Consider the following 17,435-nt stretch of genomic DNA (forward strand, 5'->3'; position numbering starts at 1 on the left):
GTCCTTGTTTGTTGTCCTGTGTCCTGTTCAAAGTTCTATTTTTGTGGTCAAGAATGGAGATCAAGAGGCTGGTACGGCGGAATGGAAACAACTTCTACTTCTACGACGAGGACGAAAATGAGGACGTAGTTACCATGTTAGATTATATGTACTATCTACACCATCATGTGCAATTAGTCCTAAGTGAAAGAGTTTTATTTATTGGAGACTCAAATATGAGGAATGCCTTTGATAATTTTAGTCACTATGATTGCATTAAGGATTTAGCTATTGATAATAAAAGTCAAGGAGGACGACAAGCAAAACATTTAATGTCTCTCTACCCAGAAATTGTGCAGTATAGGCGCATAGTAGTTTGTGTTGGAAATAATGATTTCAATTCGACAAATGATGAAACTTTGCTAAAATACTATACAGATTTAGTAGAGCATCTCCCCTACAAACATCAAATTCTGTTTCTCGAGTTGCTACCTAGAATGGACCATGCAGAATATTATGATGATCAAAATGGAAATAGGTGCTTTAAACACACCAGACTTGAAGCTTTTAATTTGAAAATGAAAAATAAGCTTGGCAGTAAATTTTACGGAAATAAATTAATTCATCCCTGTCATTTCAGCCCTAATGATAAATGTCATCTACATGACTTAGGTCAGCGCAAGTTGATTGTAACTATGTCAAAAATAGCTAATAACCTTCTGTTTAATTTTCATAACATGAAACTTTAGTTGTGCATATTCATATTTGTATTCAAATAACCAAAAAAAAATTTAAAAGTTTGCTTGTCAAACAAAAAAAAAACAAAAAAATAGCGTTATAGCGTTAGTGTTAATTTAAACTTATGCTTTGTTTTGATTTGGATTAGGTCCAATCTCGTTTAAGACAAAGATTTTAAAGCGTGGTTTATTTTTGAGTTACTTTTGACTTAGTTTAAAATTTGCTAATTGAAATCAAAACAAAGCATAGGTGTTAGATTTTATGTTTGTGTTTAACCAACTGTCATACGTTCAATATTTTGAGTATAATAACTGCATCTGTTTAGAAAGTGCTTTTTTATTGAATCATTTCCAGTGTGTTCGGTTGAGGTTCCCCACACAATTCAGGTGTTAACTACTGAGCGTTTCCCGCTCCTTTGATTTCCAAAATTTGCTGATCTAGAAAAGTTACTATTCCAGCCGAAGCACTGGCGTTGTTTCAATAACTTTGGCACTCATTAATAATCGGACATGTCAACTCTAAATCAACTCTTTTAATCCAATTGGTTGCCTCAGTGTTTCATATGATGCCTATTTCATATCAACTCTCATTTGTAATCGGACTCTAGTTGTGCATACAAATATTTATATTTAGTTAAATTCGCAAAAAAATAGAAAAGTTTGCTTGTCAAACAAAAAAAAAACAAAAAAAAATAGCGTTAGCGTTAAATTAAATTTACGCTTCGTTTTGATTTGGAACAGATGAATCTCATCTAAGATTAAAATTTTACAGCCTATCTATTTATTTTTGAATGTGGCTTCTGGATTTCACAGTATTCAGCTCTCTTAATTCTTGGAGCCAATTTGTAAATTATTAATAAAAATCAAAACAAAGCGTAAGTGTTTCGTTTACTATTTCTGTTTAACCAATATTTATTCTTTCAAATATTTGACAAAATTGCTTTTGTTTAAAAAGTGCTGTTTAGCTGAATCATTTTCAGTGTCTTCGGCTAAGGTCCAAAACAATTTATTTGGTAATTACTGTGCATTTTGCTCCTTTGTCAGAAATTTATTGATCTTGAAAAGTTATTCTTCTAGCCGAAGCCCTGACTTTTTTTCAATAATTTTGGCACTCATTAGTAATCGGACTTGTCAACTCTAAATCAACTCTTTTAATCCAATTGGTTGCCTCATTGTTTCATATTATGCCTATTTCAATTTCTGTTCTGCTTGCAGCTAATTGCTTCTACTTCACTTATCATTTTTGCTAATTTCAATGTTCGATCTGTTTGCACCTATTACTGAAGTTTTGAATACTTTTACCTAGTTCGCGTGTTTATCTTTCTTAACCCATGTTTGTTAATTATATCCCAGTTTATGATATGTACTGTCATTTTTTAAGCGTAGTCTTTGTTTGTTTATCAGTTAATCATAGACACGCGAACAAAATTTTTGTTCGCTGAAGTTGATAAATTTTTCGAGGTTCATTTGTAATAAATAACTTGCAAGTTGATAAGCGGACACAAAACCCAAAACTATCAAATTGATTGTACAATCCTATGCTTCATTTTGATTTTAGTTATGTCTAATTTCATCTAACACTTGGGACTGGTAGGCTACACGGCCTTCAGTTGTTTCTTTTTGTTTTCGGCTGTTAGGTTATACGACCTTCAGTCGCTTTATTTAATCTCATCAAATAGTTTAAACATTCCTAACTAATATCAAAATCAAGCATAGATTTTACCCTTTCATGATATTTGTTTCACTTTGTGTTATTTCAGCTTTACTTTACTTTCTTACTTTATATCGTATAAACAAAAGAGCTGCATTTGATATTAAGACTGCTTTCGATTGAATCAATTTCAATTTATTTGGCTGAATTGTGTCAAAGATTTAGTGAAAGTTACTCCGTGCTTATCCGGATTTGCAAATTTCAAGTTTTGTGGAATAAAAAGAGCACTTTTTCAGCCAATGGACTGAAATTTCTTCTTGTAAATTTTTATCTTATCAGATTTTGTAATTCTGTAATCATTCTTTATTTCATTATCTTCAATTTCATTGTTTCACTTAGTTCTATCCTTTAATGAATTCCATAGTTCGCGTGTTTAGAGGTTTTGTAATACTGCATTTTCCTATTTGATGATATTCACTGTCATTTCGGATTTAGTCATGTTTACTTTTTTAAAAGCTTCTGAACACGCGATCAACTTTTTATGTATCTTATCTTAAATAATCCGTTGAGCTTCACAGAAAAAAATTGTACCATTTATTGAATTCAAATAATTTTTTTTCCCTTCTCGGGTCAGAAAGCAACGTGATGAATTAAGTCGAAAAATGGTTACGGTGGTTTTTTGTCTGTTTTTTTTCGTTTCGTCGCCCTTCTTTGTTTGATTTTGTTTGTTTGTTGCGGTTTTTATGGTGTTGCTAGGGTTTTTTTTCTGTTTTGGGTTACTATCAATTTTCATTGTTTAGGGTTTTATCTTTGTTAAGTAATGCGGTTTTTAGTTCCTCTTGTTTTTGGTCTTCAAATGTTTGTAATTAGCTGTTTTTAATTTTTCCGTTGTACGTTTATTTCAGTCAAGGGTTTTCCTCAAAGTTTTCGTGTTTTAGATTCTGTCATTCAAGCGTTTTGTACCTTTTTTCTTTTCTAATGTTTTCTTGTTGTGTCTTTTTTGGTTATTTTTATTTGCGTTTTTGGTTTTTTCTTAATGTGTTTAGTCGTTTGATTGTGTCTTGTTTTTCACTAATTGATTCAGAGGTTTTAAATAATGCCCGAAATTTGCATTTCCTATAAAGTTTCTAATGATCATCTGTTTTTGACGTTCGTTTCTCCTCCCGCCTGTTTGAATTAGTTTGATATTTTCTAGACCTTTTAAATTTCATCTTTGCGGTTTTTTTTGTTGCTTTTTGGGTTCTGCTTTTTGTGGATGGCCGATTTTTTAATCTGTTTTTTTTCGGTGGCTTGTTTTTTCCTTGTTGACTACTATTCAATCAGTTTTTTGTTCTGTAGTTTCTGTAATTTTGTAGCGCTATTTTTCGCTTACTGCCTCAGCTTGTTATAGGGTTGCCTTGAGTTCTTAAATATTTTACATTTCCGCAAATCTTTTCTTTTTCGCTGTTTTTTCTCTGGATTGTTGTTTCTAAGTTTTTTTGGTTCCCTTTTTGGTTCTTTAGGTTTTCTCTTTGTTTTACATTTTCAAGTGTTTTTTTCTTGCTGCTGTTTGTGGATTTGATTTTGTTGCCATCTCCTCAATCTTTGTTGAGTTTGGACCTTCTGCTAACCTCTAGTTCTTCCAAATTGAATGATTTTTCATTTGTTTCTTTCAGTTGCTCCTTTGTTGCTGCTTTTTTGTTATATTTTTTCAATATCCTCTTTCGATTTTCTATTGTCTATGTTTCCAGCGCTGATGTTTCTGTTTACTGCTTCAGCTGTTTAAAGGGTTGTCTTGGGTCAGTTTTTCTTTTTGTTTGTCTTTGCAGAACGTTTGTTCTTTTTGGTTTTTAACTCGGAGCGTTCTGTAGTTCCTCTCGATGCCATATCGTCAATGTTTGTTTGGTCATATCGTCAATGTTTGTTTGGTCATATCGTCATCTTTGTTTGGTCATCTTCGTTTTCTGGGAACACTGTCCACGTCTTGTCAGAAATTTTAAATTTTTCTTATGGTTTTGGGTCTAAATTTCAGGAATGAGTTTCATTGATTACGAAATTTTAAAATTTTTGGAATCTTGGTTGTTTTAAGAGAATTTTTTTAGTGCGGTTTTTTGTTTTACAATGGTGCGTCTTTTTTTCTCTTCTATCTTTTTCAAACCTTTGCTTTCGGTTGTCTGATTTTTTACTGAAGCTGACGCAATTTTCGTTTAGAGGCAGAATTAAAATCAAAACCGTCTCTTCCTCTGCTGGCACACTTGTCTTTTCTATATTTTCTGTATTGCCTTTTATCTGTTTCAAGCTTCAATTTGTTACGACCTTTGATGTTTCTATGTTTTTGTTCCGCCGTAGCCATTGTGATTCCATTCGACTTTTCTGATTGCTTTCTGATCATTCATTTAGCTGAGATTCACTTTAAAAATACAACATACTGAATTGTTTTCTCAATAGTCGGTTGATAAATTGACTCGAGAAAACTTTTCCGACAGCTTACAATGGTTTTACTACACTTGTTTTTTGTCTTGATGTGTCTTGTGTTGTTTTGTTTTTGCTTGGTCGTTTGTTTTAGTGAGAGCCTCCAAGGATCCGGCTTTGCCGCGTATCCTTCTATGGCACTCCAATAGTTTGGGACCTTAGTGGACGCCTTCTCGTTGGCGGTCCTGTATAAGGTGTGTACTCTGTACATACTGAGCTGAGATTCACTTTAAAAATACAACATACTGGATTGTTTTCTCAATAGTCGGTTGATAAATTGACTCGAGAAAACTTTTCCGACAGTTTACTATGGTTTTACTACACTTATTTTTTTATCTTATCGGTAACTTGGTTACCTGAATAGAGCTACAGGCGCCCGGATTTCGCCTGAACCAGTACCTGAACTGTAAAAAGGTTCAGGTAAATTTACCTGAAAAAACACCTGAATCTACCTGAACAGTTCAGGCAGATTTATCTCACCTGAACCCTACCTGAACACACCTGAAATTTACCTGAAATTTACCTGAAAAATTCAGGTATCACTGCCTGAACTTTTACCTGAACTTACCTGAAATTTATCTGAAAAAAACACCTGAACTGTTCAGGTAATTTTTACAGTTCAGGTAATTTTACCTGAATTTTACCTGAAATTTCAGGCAGTTTTTGCCTGAAATTTCAGGTAAAATTCAGGTAAAATTACCTGAACTGTAAAAATTACCTGAACAGTTCAGGTGTTTTTTTCAGGTAAATTTCAGGTAAGTTCAGGTAAAAGTTCAGGCAGTGATACCTGAATTTTTCAGGTAAATTTCAGGTAAATTTCAGGTGTGTTCAGGTAGGGTTCAGGTGAGATAAATCTGCCTGAACTGTTCAGGTAGATTCAGGTGTTTTTTCAGGTAAATTTACCTGAACCTTTTTTAGAGTGTATACAGTTGTCTTTTACATCACCATCTAATTCTAGGAATTGACATAAACAAACAAGCAAATTTTAATTTTTTTTTCAGTTAAAAAAATTGTTTTCATCATCTGAAGTGATGTTTGCCTTTAGTCCTATCTTTTGTATTTGTTGGGTTCGACAAAGTTCGATTTAATAAGTAACAGGAGATTTTCAAACTAATATGTACCAGTTTGACTTTCAAAGATCATTTTCTTTTTGCAATTGAATCAGTACTTTAATGATAACTCCAGTCCCCAGTAATCATCCAGCAAAATTAGTGGCGCTTTCAGTATTATAATTTGTACCAAAACATGCAACCAATTGTTGTCGCAACGGAAAATTCTTCTTTTTATCATGAAAGTATTAGTTCAAACACAAAAAAAACTGACATTCGAAAATCACAAATTATTCCGTAAAACGTTAAATTGAATTTTTGTCCACCCCAAAAAATGTAAAGTATGAGATTGCTAGCGAAAACAAATCCTTTCCAGGAATTGGAAACAAATTCTCGAGAATTGCTAAAACTCCAGACTAAAGGATATATTTTACTGGGTGTCAATTTTTTTCTCAACAGGTCCGTAAACAAACATGAAGAAAAACGAGAATTGATATTTTTTCGAAACGTTGCAGTATATAGACGTTGGGTAAAATAGTCACACATCCCGAGAGTGAGCATCATCTAAATACAAACAACAATCTGAAAAAGATATCGGAAAAACGTGCATAAGCGGCTCAGTAAACTTTGTGAGTATAGTGCAAAAACTGAATGAAACTTAACAATCCGCTTGCTTACACTGAAATCATCTTTTAAAGAAACCTTAAAACGCATGTGTTGTATCGGATTAAATTTGATGTATGCACTTCCATCTATGTTGGCCAAATCAGCCGACATGCTACAACTTGAATGTCAAAACGTCACAAAAGATTCTCGGGTGGGACAACACTTCTTTAAATGTTTTCGGTATAGCGCATGACACTGCGTGAGACATGCTGGGCTTAAAAACTATTGACAATTGAAAAGATCTACCTCGGAAAGTTCAAACCACAACTAAATACGCGCGATGAGATTCAGGGATGGGGATTAACAGTAAAGTATTGGTTCAAATGCAAAAAAAACTGACATTCAAAAATCAATCAATGAAATGAGTTATCGTTTTCATATGAGATAACTGAACATTTAATACTAAAGTTAAGGAAAAATAGACAGCTTTCAGTTGACAATATCTTTTTCTCTGCAACAAAAACAAAAAACGCTTGATGTGAAACCAATAAGTCCCTCTGAGAAGAAACGCACTTCATTTACTTTAACTCACTTTGTAGAGTTGTTTATAACTGATTATGAGTCATCCACGAAAGATTTATAAATCAAAAATTCAAAAAATTGATTTCGGTCAGATCAAAATGAAAACTAGCTGAATAAGCGAGGAGAGGCGATGACAGCCTGTTAGCCGGCCAGGAAATAGAAAACTCTACTTCGCTGAATAAAAAAGAGAAGACGTCCACCATCTTTGTTGCAGCCTTTTATTTCAATTATGCCTCTTTGCTTTGGAAACCATGCTGGGGAGAGCGGACAGAACTAGAGAGCGTGCGGCAAAAAAGCAGTTTCACGAAAAAACTGGCTGCAGTCTCAGTCCTACGAAATCAGAGCATTAGAGCTCACAAGTCACAACCTCCCGTAGTTTAGTTGTAGAAGATTTGACGACGATAACAAAACCGTTGATATTGAGCAACGTGCTGAATTGATTTCGGCGAAGCTCAACGAGGGCAACATACGAGCCGAGTTCTGCTTGGCGTACTCTTACGACAAATTTGCCCCCATACAATGTAAGCAATTACGAGAAATTGTTGGAAAAGCACGCAAAGCGGTCGAATATAAACTTTATCACGAGCACAAGAGCAAAACTCAAGTTTCAAATATTTAATGAGCTTCGCAAACGCGTCGGGAAGGTAAACAGATCTGATAGTCTGGCTCCCTGGAAAAATTAGGTCAGTAAATCTAACGGTATTGCAGTTTTTGATTTTTTGAGAAGTTTAAGGAAAGCAGTCAACCTGAGTGCAGACAACCAGTAGTCTGAGACAGTGAAAACTTTGTTTTTTGAGCAAAATTAATTGATTAAAATTGACGGCGTTCTTCATCTTATAACTAATAATGTTATGGAACCTGCAGACACCAACCTCCTCGAAACTGTTGTTTTACTTAAACAAAATTTGTAAAATGTATTCAACTCCCTTACTGGGAAACAATGTCTAAAGGATCTTGTTATCTTAGAAGACCCAATGAAATAACATCACCTGTTCTCTGCTCTCGGAAACATTTGAAGATCTGGAAAAATTTGACAGAAGTTCACGATAAACTACATCGTCACTCTGGTTTTATATCCTCTGAAATTTTTTCTTGATGCCGAATTTGCCTTACTTACTTAGTACAAGCCCTTGTTTTTTGAAAACAGATATGTTGGAGAAATACGAAGCGATTCTGAAATTAGAGAAATAATAACCTTGATGAAAATGGGTTTTTCCAAGCATTCTCGCCCTCAGTGAGGGTCGGAAATAGTGTCTCATTCATGCAAATACTGGCTCCTCTCGTTTTCTTAGATTCAGCAGTGGACACTCACAGGACTCTAGATCCCTTTGTTTTTTAGGAAGTTGGTGACCCAACCTTCAACCATGACTTAGAGATCTGGCATGAGAAGACACAATCTGAAGATGCACATGATAAGGATCACCAAACAGATTGGGCGAATCGAGTTGACAAAATCAACGGTGAAATTGTTTTCAAACTTTGTTCTTTTGGAGTCAAACAATTTAACTGCTTCCAATACAAGTTGCTTCCCCATTGGTTAATTGTAATTCTCTGCGTGGAACTTATCCGTTTTTTTTGCCCCAGCCAGCTTAGTGGGCGCATTTTATGTGGATCCCCCGACGAACGTGCCACAATTTTTCAGAATAAAACACTCTGCTTTTGGTGATGCATATTAGACTTGGGGCTCAAACGGAAAAAAACCAACTAGAGCTATGTGTCCTTAGACACTACTATTGGTTACTTTTCTGATTTTTGCATGGAAAATATTCAATAATAAGTTATTTATGCATTTTCTTTGATTTGCTCGCATGCAAAAGTCTTTTAGGCCTCTGCTAAAGTCTGAATATCATTTCCTCAATCTGATTATGAGGCGATTGAAAAATGTGCAACTGTCGGGGTTCGTGCGTTCCCAATTTATGTTAACGACACATTGGAGCCAATCAGATCAAAAGGTTCACAATTTCTAGGGAAAAAAAGTATTTTGTTCTTGCTCTATCAAAAAATATTAGGTTCATGGGAATGTCTCTATAAGAATTGTTCTTTTCGTATAATTCAAATACTTAGTGGTTTTGTCAAGGGGAGTTAAATTCCAGTCAAGAACAAGGCCGGTCTTCAAATCGATCCGGCACGCGGGTAAAGTTTTTGACAAGAAGGCAGCTGCTTTATATATTTGTTTTAAAACAGTTCATATGAGATACTATAGGGACAGATAATCTAAACAATGGCTCATTAATGTTTTCACAAATGAACCCTGGCTTCCATGGTGGTAAAAATAAGTAAAATTGAGACCAACATAAACAAAACTGTCCCAAAACTATGTCACTGCAAATGATAACTCATTACACAACTACAAAAAGCTACTAAAAGAAAGTCTCATCAAAATGTTAGGTTATTCACAGTTCCCAACCTACACGTGATGTTTTAAACCTGGATCGCAAACGAGAGGTTGTGTCTAGGAAAAGCGCGGGCTCTGTGTTTTTCGTTTATTTCGCAGAGCCTTTTGCAAAGGTCTCTGAGAAGAGGTCCGATGGAGGACCTGGCAGCTTCTTGCATCTCAAAAGCTATAGGCTGAAAGAAATAGCTTTTGTCGACGAATTGTCTTTTTTTGTTGTTTTCAGTTTTTTGGCTTGTAAAGCTGCTTTGCCCGGATTGACGACCAGCTCGAGGCAAGCAGTGGCAAGTGAGTCCACCACTGTAATATCCCACAATAGATAATTATCTGTCCTCTGTGGTACAAGTGTAAATCAATCGTTTCATTTGTTTTCTGTTCTATAGAGATGACTCGGTTCAAATACAGAGGGTATACGCACTGAAGCCAAGAATTGTTTTATCAAATTGTTGGGGTAGTAGTAGTAATAGTATTAGAAATAGTAGTAGTAATAGAAGCTTAAGACTTAATTTAAATCAAAATGTAGCACATATCTGCAGACGAAAAAGGAATCACAGGACACCTTTTAGAGAAAACTGCAGAGAACTGATGTTTTATGCTAGGCTTGAATACCTTTGGTTCCGATATTATATCTAAACACCTGTGGGTCAATGTAGAATTTGGCAACTATTTTCAACTCAAGGGCTACAGGCTGCAAAAAATATTCTTTCTCTGTCAATTCTATATTGTTTGTTGCTTTCCGTTTTTTGGCCTCTACAGTTCGATGGATTATCCCTGTGCTCTGCAAGTAAAATGATCTGCGATAAAATATTCATGCGCTTTTGAAATACGAAAGACGAAACTCGCTCCCAGGCGCAAATCTTTTGATGTTCTAAGTTGCTGATTTGACAGTTTCATATTTTGGATACTCCACTGGGAGATCTGTTCCGTTTGTGCCCCCAGTACGTTTTGCATCCCCCAGTTTAAGAGCACGTGCCATTACATAGTAAATCTTTGTGAAAATATGGCAAATGCGTCTGGGAGATGAATATAATATGCACCTACTCATCTGGTGCGGAGAGGAGCAACAAACGGAAAAAATCAGGACAAAATTTCAAAATGAGTTATTGAAAGAGTTTTTCATAAACTCCCTCAATAAGTCTTTTTAATTTTAATTGCTCCTAAATCGTAGCGCAAAGATGGCATTAAGTGCTCCTAGATCCCTTCAACCCATGAGTCGCCAAGTATGCAATTCGCAGAAACTGTATTGGAGACTTATATTTATGGTGTTAAGGGCTGTTCTTTGAAGTTGACCACACACAACACACCAAAACCCACATTGTTCAGGCCGTAAGTGCCTCGTGCAGTCAAAGACCTCCTCCACAGTTGGCATGCCCTTTGTTGCCCCAGCGCTCCGCTCACCTCACGCCCTCTCATTTATGCTCAAGCTAGCCTCACTAAAACATAACTAACTAACAACAAAACCCACATCCCGCCAGTCGTTTGAGAGCAATTCGGTTAGTGACCGACGTTAGTCGGTTACGTTTTTTAAATTCAGATATTTTGTTTTTTATCATCGAAAGCATGCTAAAAACTGAGCCAAGGCTAATTTTTGGAAACTTTAATCTGTCTACGGTCAATTGGAACATTTGCGGTACACAAGGCCCGAAGAAAACAAAATATTTGAGATCTTTGACAAAAAACTTTTGCAACCAGCCCTAGAGTTTCCCACACTTCACTCAAACATACTCGACTTAGGATATCACAGAGGATGAAATACATTTGCAGAAGTTTACGGAAACTTCAACGAAACACGACTGCACTGACCACAGAGCTACCAACGTTGCTCTTGAAGTACCATGCCAACCGTTGAATAGTGTAGTGGCAACTGCAAGAAACCTCCATAAAGCAAACTACAAAAAATAACCAAACTAATGGAATGATAGCCTTTTGTCCCAACGTTTTTCACTAATATCAACAATATGTATCATGCACTTGAACAATAATAAAAAAATTGGTCTCAAGACGTGTCCAGATTGGGAGAAGACAACGTCAACAGTTGCCACCGTGCATCCATCCCTCTACATCTAATTTGCTGAAAAAATTGCGGACACAAGAAGGACTCCTCATCATTAAACCGACGTCCTGCCGTAAGAAAGCTGTTGCAAGTTTGCGAGACATAGTTCAACAACAATGTGAATAGAACAGAACTCATTATCAGGAAAGTATCCTGGCAGCCAGAGATTCTAAAATTATTTTCATACAGTTGAGACACTAGAAGGAATGGGCTTTATTACCGAAGAAAATGTCAAATGGTCATGAAGTTAGAGAGAGTGGAGCAGAAAAAGAAGACATGTTAAACAGCTATTTCATTTCTATATTCTCGCCCTAATAAAACTTCAACATGTAGGACATCAAGTGTCAAAACCCTGAAATCTCGAATTTCCGTTTCCAAATCCAAAATCCGAGAATTTCTTCGTGAATATTTGAAAACAAGCCCTCGTTTATACAGAGTATCCACTTTGCGTTGAATGGTTACCCGGAAGATGATGTGGTTTTTACATCGACGTTCTGAAGCTTTTGGCCGTATGCGTTGGTAATAACATCTCCACCAAAATTAACGTCAAAAATGGTGTTTTACAAGGCTATCAACAGATGCACTGAACTAAAATTCCGCGGTAAAAACATGAATCTCTCACTCGCAAACTCCACTCTAGCGTGAAAAACATCAAAAATCTTGGAGTATTAGTTACATCTGACCTAACTTGGAATAGTCATTTCGACCAACGACTCAAAAAGAAAACAAAGTTTTGTACTCTGTATTGAAATATCGCACATGAGAATTTACTGAAAGTAGTGCTCTGTAAATCACTAATTCTCCCAGTTTTGATCCATGGCTCAATCTGCGCCGTCTCAAAAGAAATGAAACTTTCTAGAATCTCTTCAGAGCCGAAGAGTGATGTGGATTATTGGTTCTTCTAATGAGTCCTATGAAAACAGCCTACGGCTACTCAATTTATTACCAATACGGTGTTTTTACAAATGAACGATATACTTCTCCGACATCCATCAGAGCACATACAACCAGTACATCAAACTGCCTCCAAAAACACTCACCAATCGGAAAAGATAAATGTTCAAGCTAACTAAATCCAGAACTGGGAAGTCGCGGGTTGAATTCATCTTCACGACTTGAAGACTAGTGAACGAGACAAGAAACAGCTTCGATATCTTAAACCAAACTGGACTGAAGAGACGAATTTTGTCGATCATGCAGAGTTACATCGAAAGAAACTATTCGGAGCTCAATCCTTGTACCTGGCTATTGTATCTTGTGTCCGATAACTTCTGGACACGAAACGGAACACTGCTGAAACGAATCACTTTTTCTGATTTTCAAAACTGCCTTGAACAAAGGCTTTTTTCCATCCTTCTGGAAAATCAGTGAAGTTGTACCAATATTTAAGGATGAGAATCGGGCAATGATTGAACAATACCGCCCTATTAGTCTTTTATGTAGCGTCTCAAAAGTATTAGAAAAAGTAATTTTCGACGAACTATATGAAATTGTCAAGACAGAGCTAGAAGAATCACAACACGGATTTAGAAGGCATAGATCAGTAGTAACCCAGATGATGCTTTTCCTAGACCTGTTGTATAATGATTTCGACCAAAAAAAACGAAATCTTGTACTTTACCCTGACTTCAAAAAAGCGTTCGATACAGTTCCTCACGATCTTCTGATTAACAAAGTGGAGAACCTGGGTGTAGGGGGAAATTTCTTAAAGATTGTAACCAGTTACCTATCAAATAGAAAACAATACGTGAAAGTAAATGACTCGGAATCTGAAACTGTACCAGTAACCAGTGGTGTCCCCCAAGGATCTCTCCTAGGTCCCCTACTTTTCATAATATATATAAACGATCTTCCACAACAAACATCAAAATGCTCTGCGTTTGGATACGCAGATGATTTCAAGCTTGTATTAACAAATCCAGCAAATATACAAAGTGACCTGGAAAAAATCAAAAAATGGTGCCATAACAACAAAATGCAACTCAATGAAAGCAAATGTCACATCCTGCCGATTAAAGTAAACGAAAAAAACTGGCACTCCTTTATACTTAACTCTAAAACTCTCTCAAATAAAAGCGAGCAAAAAGATCTAGGTATAATTATGGCTACTAAGTTATCATGGAAAGCGAATATAAAGAAACGTTGTAGCAAAGCTTGGAAAGCGTTTTATTTCCTAAAACGAAACATATCAAACCTTGCATCGCAAACAACAAAAACTCAATGCATATGTCGGCTACGTTATACCAGTCATAAGTTATGCCTCACAAGCTTGGTTCGCGAATAAGACTGAAAGGAAAGACATCGAGCGCATTCAAAGAAAAGCAACGTCGTGGATAATCAGTAACTGGGAAATTAGTTACAAGCAAAGACTGACCACACTGAAGTTGCTGCCTTTGTCATGTTACTTTGAATTGCATGATCTATTAATATTCATCTCACTGCTTAAAGGATCTTACAATATAAAAATACCCATTAAAACAAACAATAATGAAGGGTTGTTAAGCACACGTCAAAACGAGCTAATAACAATTAATAAGACAAGAACAAGGAAGGCTGATGAAAACTTCTGGAAAAGAACCAGTTATTTACTAAATATAATACGAAAAGTAGGGAACGTCGATCTGGATCAAATTGATAAGAAATATTTAACAAAAATATAATGGAACTACTTCATCAAAAGTTATTCGGAAGTCAACTTATGTTCCTGGGCTTTCAACTGCAGCTGTGGACATTGTAACCCGGTGCAGAAGCTCAGCTCAGTCGTTATATGAAGGGTGCAAACCCATGTGGAAAGACCCACAGAAGCCTAAACTCTCTCTCTCACTGCACAACATTCTGAGTAAACATATCGACTTAACAACGGAAGAAAACAGAAAAGCACGAATAACACAGCAATTTTGGAAATTCTTCGAAGTTCAACGAAGCCAATCTATGTACCTGGAGGATACTCTGCCAATGCACGAACTGTAACCAACATTCCAAACTTACTCACTAATGACATATAGGGTGAAAACCCATGGTATATCCCTAAAGACTTCACTACTATTATTGGCATTTGATTGTCCAACATGCAGAAATAAAGGGCCAATGTCTTGGGACTAAACCCGGGAGAAAATCCCTTCAGCATTAGCTGAGAATTCAAACAACAGCATTGCTCTCGAGCGAATTTTGAAGCAATTATCGTAAACGCGTGCATCCAACCACTAAGTTTCTTGGGGCATAAAGGGAAAATATCTATACTTTGCAGTTTTGCAGGTCTTGCAGCTTGCAGGCCTGTTTTGTAGCTATTTCGGCCTTAGGTTGTTTTCCTTTGGCTTTGAACTAACGGACTATTTTATAGATAATATGCCAGTTCACTCTAACCCGATAGGGTTAGAAAATAAAACCAATGGTCATACATCGACTGTTAACCTGCGAATCAAAATTCCGCCGTCAGCTGTATCTCATTTAGAAACACTAGCGAAGAAAAGCATTGACAATCCTTTGAGGAAAATTGGCATCGTGCGAGTTTGCGTCGATGGTACGGTAACATTTTCTCAATTGTGAACGTTGCTTCTTTTTTAAAGACAATTTTACCGATTTTAGGCATCAATTCCATCGAAATTCCTACTGCCGAAGCTCCTAAGCCAGGTACGTAAAAATTTTATATGCTGTTAATGTAGTTTCTACGGGCGGTATGTTAATTTTTGTTACTTGTTTTCTTAAGTGCCTCCAGCCGATGATACTAATAACAATTCGTGCCTGAGCAACAAGCAAAAACGCTTTTCTCAAGCTTTAACAATTGAAACTAATACGAATACAACAGGTCAGTTACCAAATGAAACCAGCACTTTTAGTTGTGATGTAAATGTTCCGTGGAACCACGTTTGTCTTGTGTTTCGTCGGCGTACTGCATGCTTCCGTGTATTGTTGATTTGTGTGAGCTGTATTTAATAAACGGCAGTTTATTTTTTAAAGTAATGTCAATTGAACTTCGATTAAAGTTAAATTTCAAACTTGTATGAGCATTCAAATAATAACTTATGACTTTCGGTTTTGTCATAACCTGCCTGTACTTCTTTGAGTTCATTTGGTGTCCGCATGATGTCAAACTATTGATTGATTTTTGCCAAAATGCTTTTTTGTTTCAGCCAAACGAGACTCTAACTCAGCTTCCAGTAATGTAAGTAGCTTTTAAATTGAAGTCAATCATGGTGAAGAAGTTTTCGTTTCTTTATGATAATGATTTTATGTTGAAAATATAGTTCGCAGATGACAGCTTTTAATTGTTAGTTAAATCTGATCACTAGAAGAAAAGTATGTTAGTTAAACCTGATCAAAGGAAATTAATCTTGATTGAAGGATGCAGAAATAATGATCTAAAAAATGAAAAAAAAATTAATAATCAGTTATGTTCAACGAGATTGATTCTTGATGAATTGACAAAATATAGTGAAATGAAGATATTAACTACGCTTAATCGAAAATTTGAGGTAATGATTTTAAATGTGTGTCGTTTTTATGCAGAATTTTTGCCTGACCGTTTTTTCGATTTTGATCGAGAACCTTCTTTGAATTCTGAAGTGACTTTTTGGGGGTTGTCTTCTTCATTTTTGAGTGATCTCATTTGCTTTTACTACGAAGTACAGCTTGTTGCGAAAATAAAAGCGATTGGAAGAGAGAAAATCAAGGTCCTGATTGCCGAATAGTGAATGCGTCTGTCGAGCTCCGGAGGTCGAGTTTCGAATCCCTCACGGATCGCCACTTCTTGCACTCAAAGAAGAAATTATCTAGGCTACAGGCCCTTGAATTAAGTTGTGCCATCTGTCTTTCGAGAAAAAATTGTCGGACGTTAGTCACTTTATGTTTCAAAAGATGGCGTCCGAAGACTCTTTTCAAATCTATTGTTCTGTCTCATCGCTGTTTCAGTGCTATCTTCTTTTAACACTTACAAATCGATTATAATGATAGTTGACAAAAAATAACGTTGTAAAGTTTGCCCTCTTAGGAACGAATTTAATACAGCACGAGATCTTGAAACAAGAAGTCTCGAATTAATACAGTTTTCCTTGAATTTCGAAATTATTCAATTAAAACTTCAACGCAATCAAATGCATTGTTGCTATTTGCGTAAATCAGCGTACATGTAATGTTTCCTTGATATCCAATAGTGAGTCAAGACTAAATAACGGTGTTAGGATATATGCCTGCGTAAAAATTAGCCAACAAAATCAAAATTAGCACATTAAAAGAATTAACTGCCAAGACAATTATTGCGAGCAAACATAAATGATACGCCCACTTGTCGCTAGCTAAAATGAGGGTAACGTTGGCCGTGCCTCTAAGGCCACGGCCAAACCTTAGCTCAATTTACGGCATCCTTGTCAGCTAGTAGTAGTAATAGGGTGAGCAAGTCACCCCGGGGGGGGGGGGGTGTAGACCCCATGTATTAAGATAGGGTATAGGAGTAATTTTTGAGAGAGGGTCTACACTAATGTATTAAGATAGGGTATAGGCGTACATGTATTAAGATTAGCGGCCGCCACGTATTAGTTATAGCGGCCGCCACGTATTAAGATTAGGAATAGCCGCCGCAACGTATTAAGATTAGGAATAGCCGCCGCAACGTATTAAGATTAGGAATAGCCGCCGCAATGTATTAAGATTAGTTATAGCCGCCGCAATGTATTAAGATTAGGTATAGTCGCCGCAATGTATTAAGATTAGGTATAGCCACTGCAATGTATTAAGATTAGGTATAGCCGCCGCAACGTTTTAAGATTAGGAATAGCCGCCGCAACGTATTAAGATTAGGAATAGCCGCCGCAACGTATTAAGATTAAGTATAGGGACCAGGGTATTAGTAGTATAGTGTGAGTAGATCAGCCGCATTTTTGGGAGCCGGTCATTGGCCTTTCCGCGCAGGGAATTGTACAGGCGGGGAATTGTACAGGCA

General features: G+C 36.2%; 1 protein-coding gene across 7 annotated transcripts in view; it reads left to right on the forward strand.

Moving 5' to 3' along the window:
* Positions 1–14,796: 14,796 nt before the first annotated feature.
* Positions 14,797–17,435, forward strand: part of LOC142354453 (uncharacterized) — a 70,462-nt gene continuing 67,823 nt past the window's right edge. The window contains exons 1-4 of one of the 7 annotated variants that reach the window (XM_075406754.1): positions 14,797–15,020; positions 15,086–15,130; positions 15,207–15,305; positions 15,631–15,662. In XM_075406754.1, coding sequence (XP_075262869.1) covers positions 14,846–15,020; positions 15,086–15,130; positions 15,207–15,305; positions 15,631–15,662 — 351 coding nt within the window. In that variant the 5' untranslated portion in view covers positions 14,797–14,845. The remainder of the gene's footprint in view (positions 15,021–15,085; positions 15,131–15,206; positions 15,306–15,630; positions 15,663–17,435) is intronic. The other 6 variants (XM_075406753.1, XM_075406756.1, XM_075406752.1 and 3 more) reach the window with 6 other exon arrangements.

The sequence above is a fragment of the Convolutriloba macropyga genome, chromosome 15, assembly GCF_964194025.1.
Source record: "Convolutriloba macropyga chromosome 15, txConMacr16.3, whole genome shotgun sequence".
NCBI classification, from domain to species: domain Eukaryota; kingdom Metazoa; phylum Xenacoelomorpha; order Acoela; family Convolutidae; genus Convolutriloba; species Convolutriloba macropyga.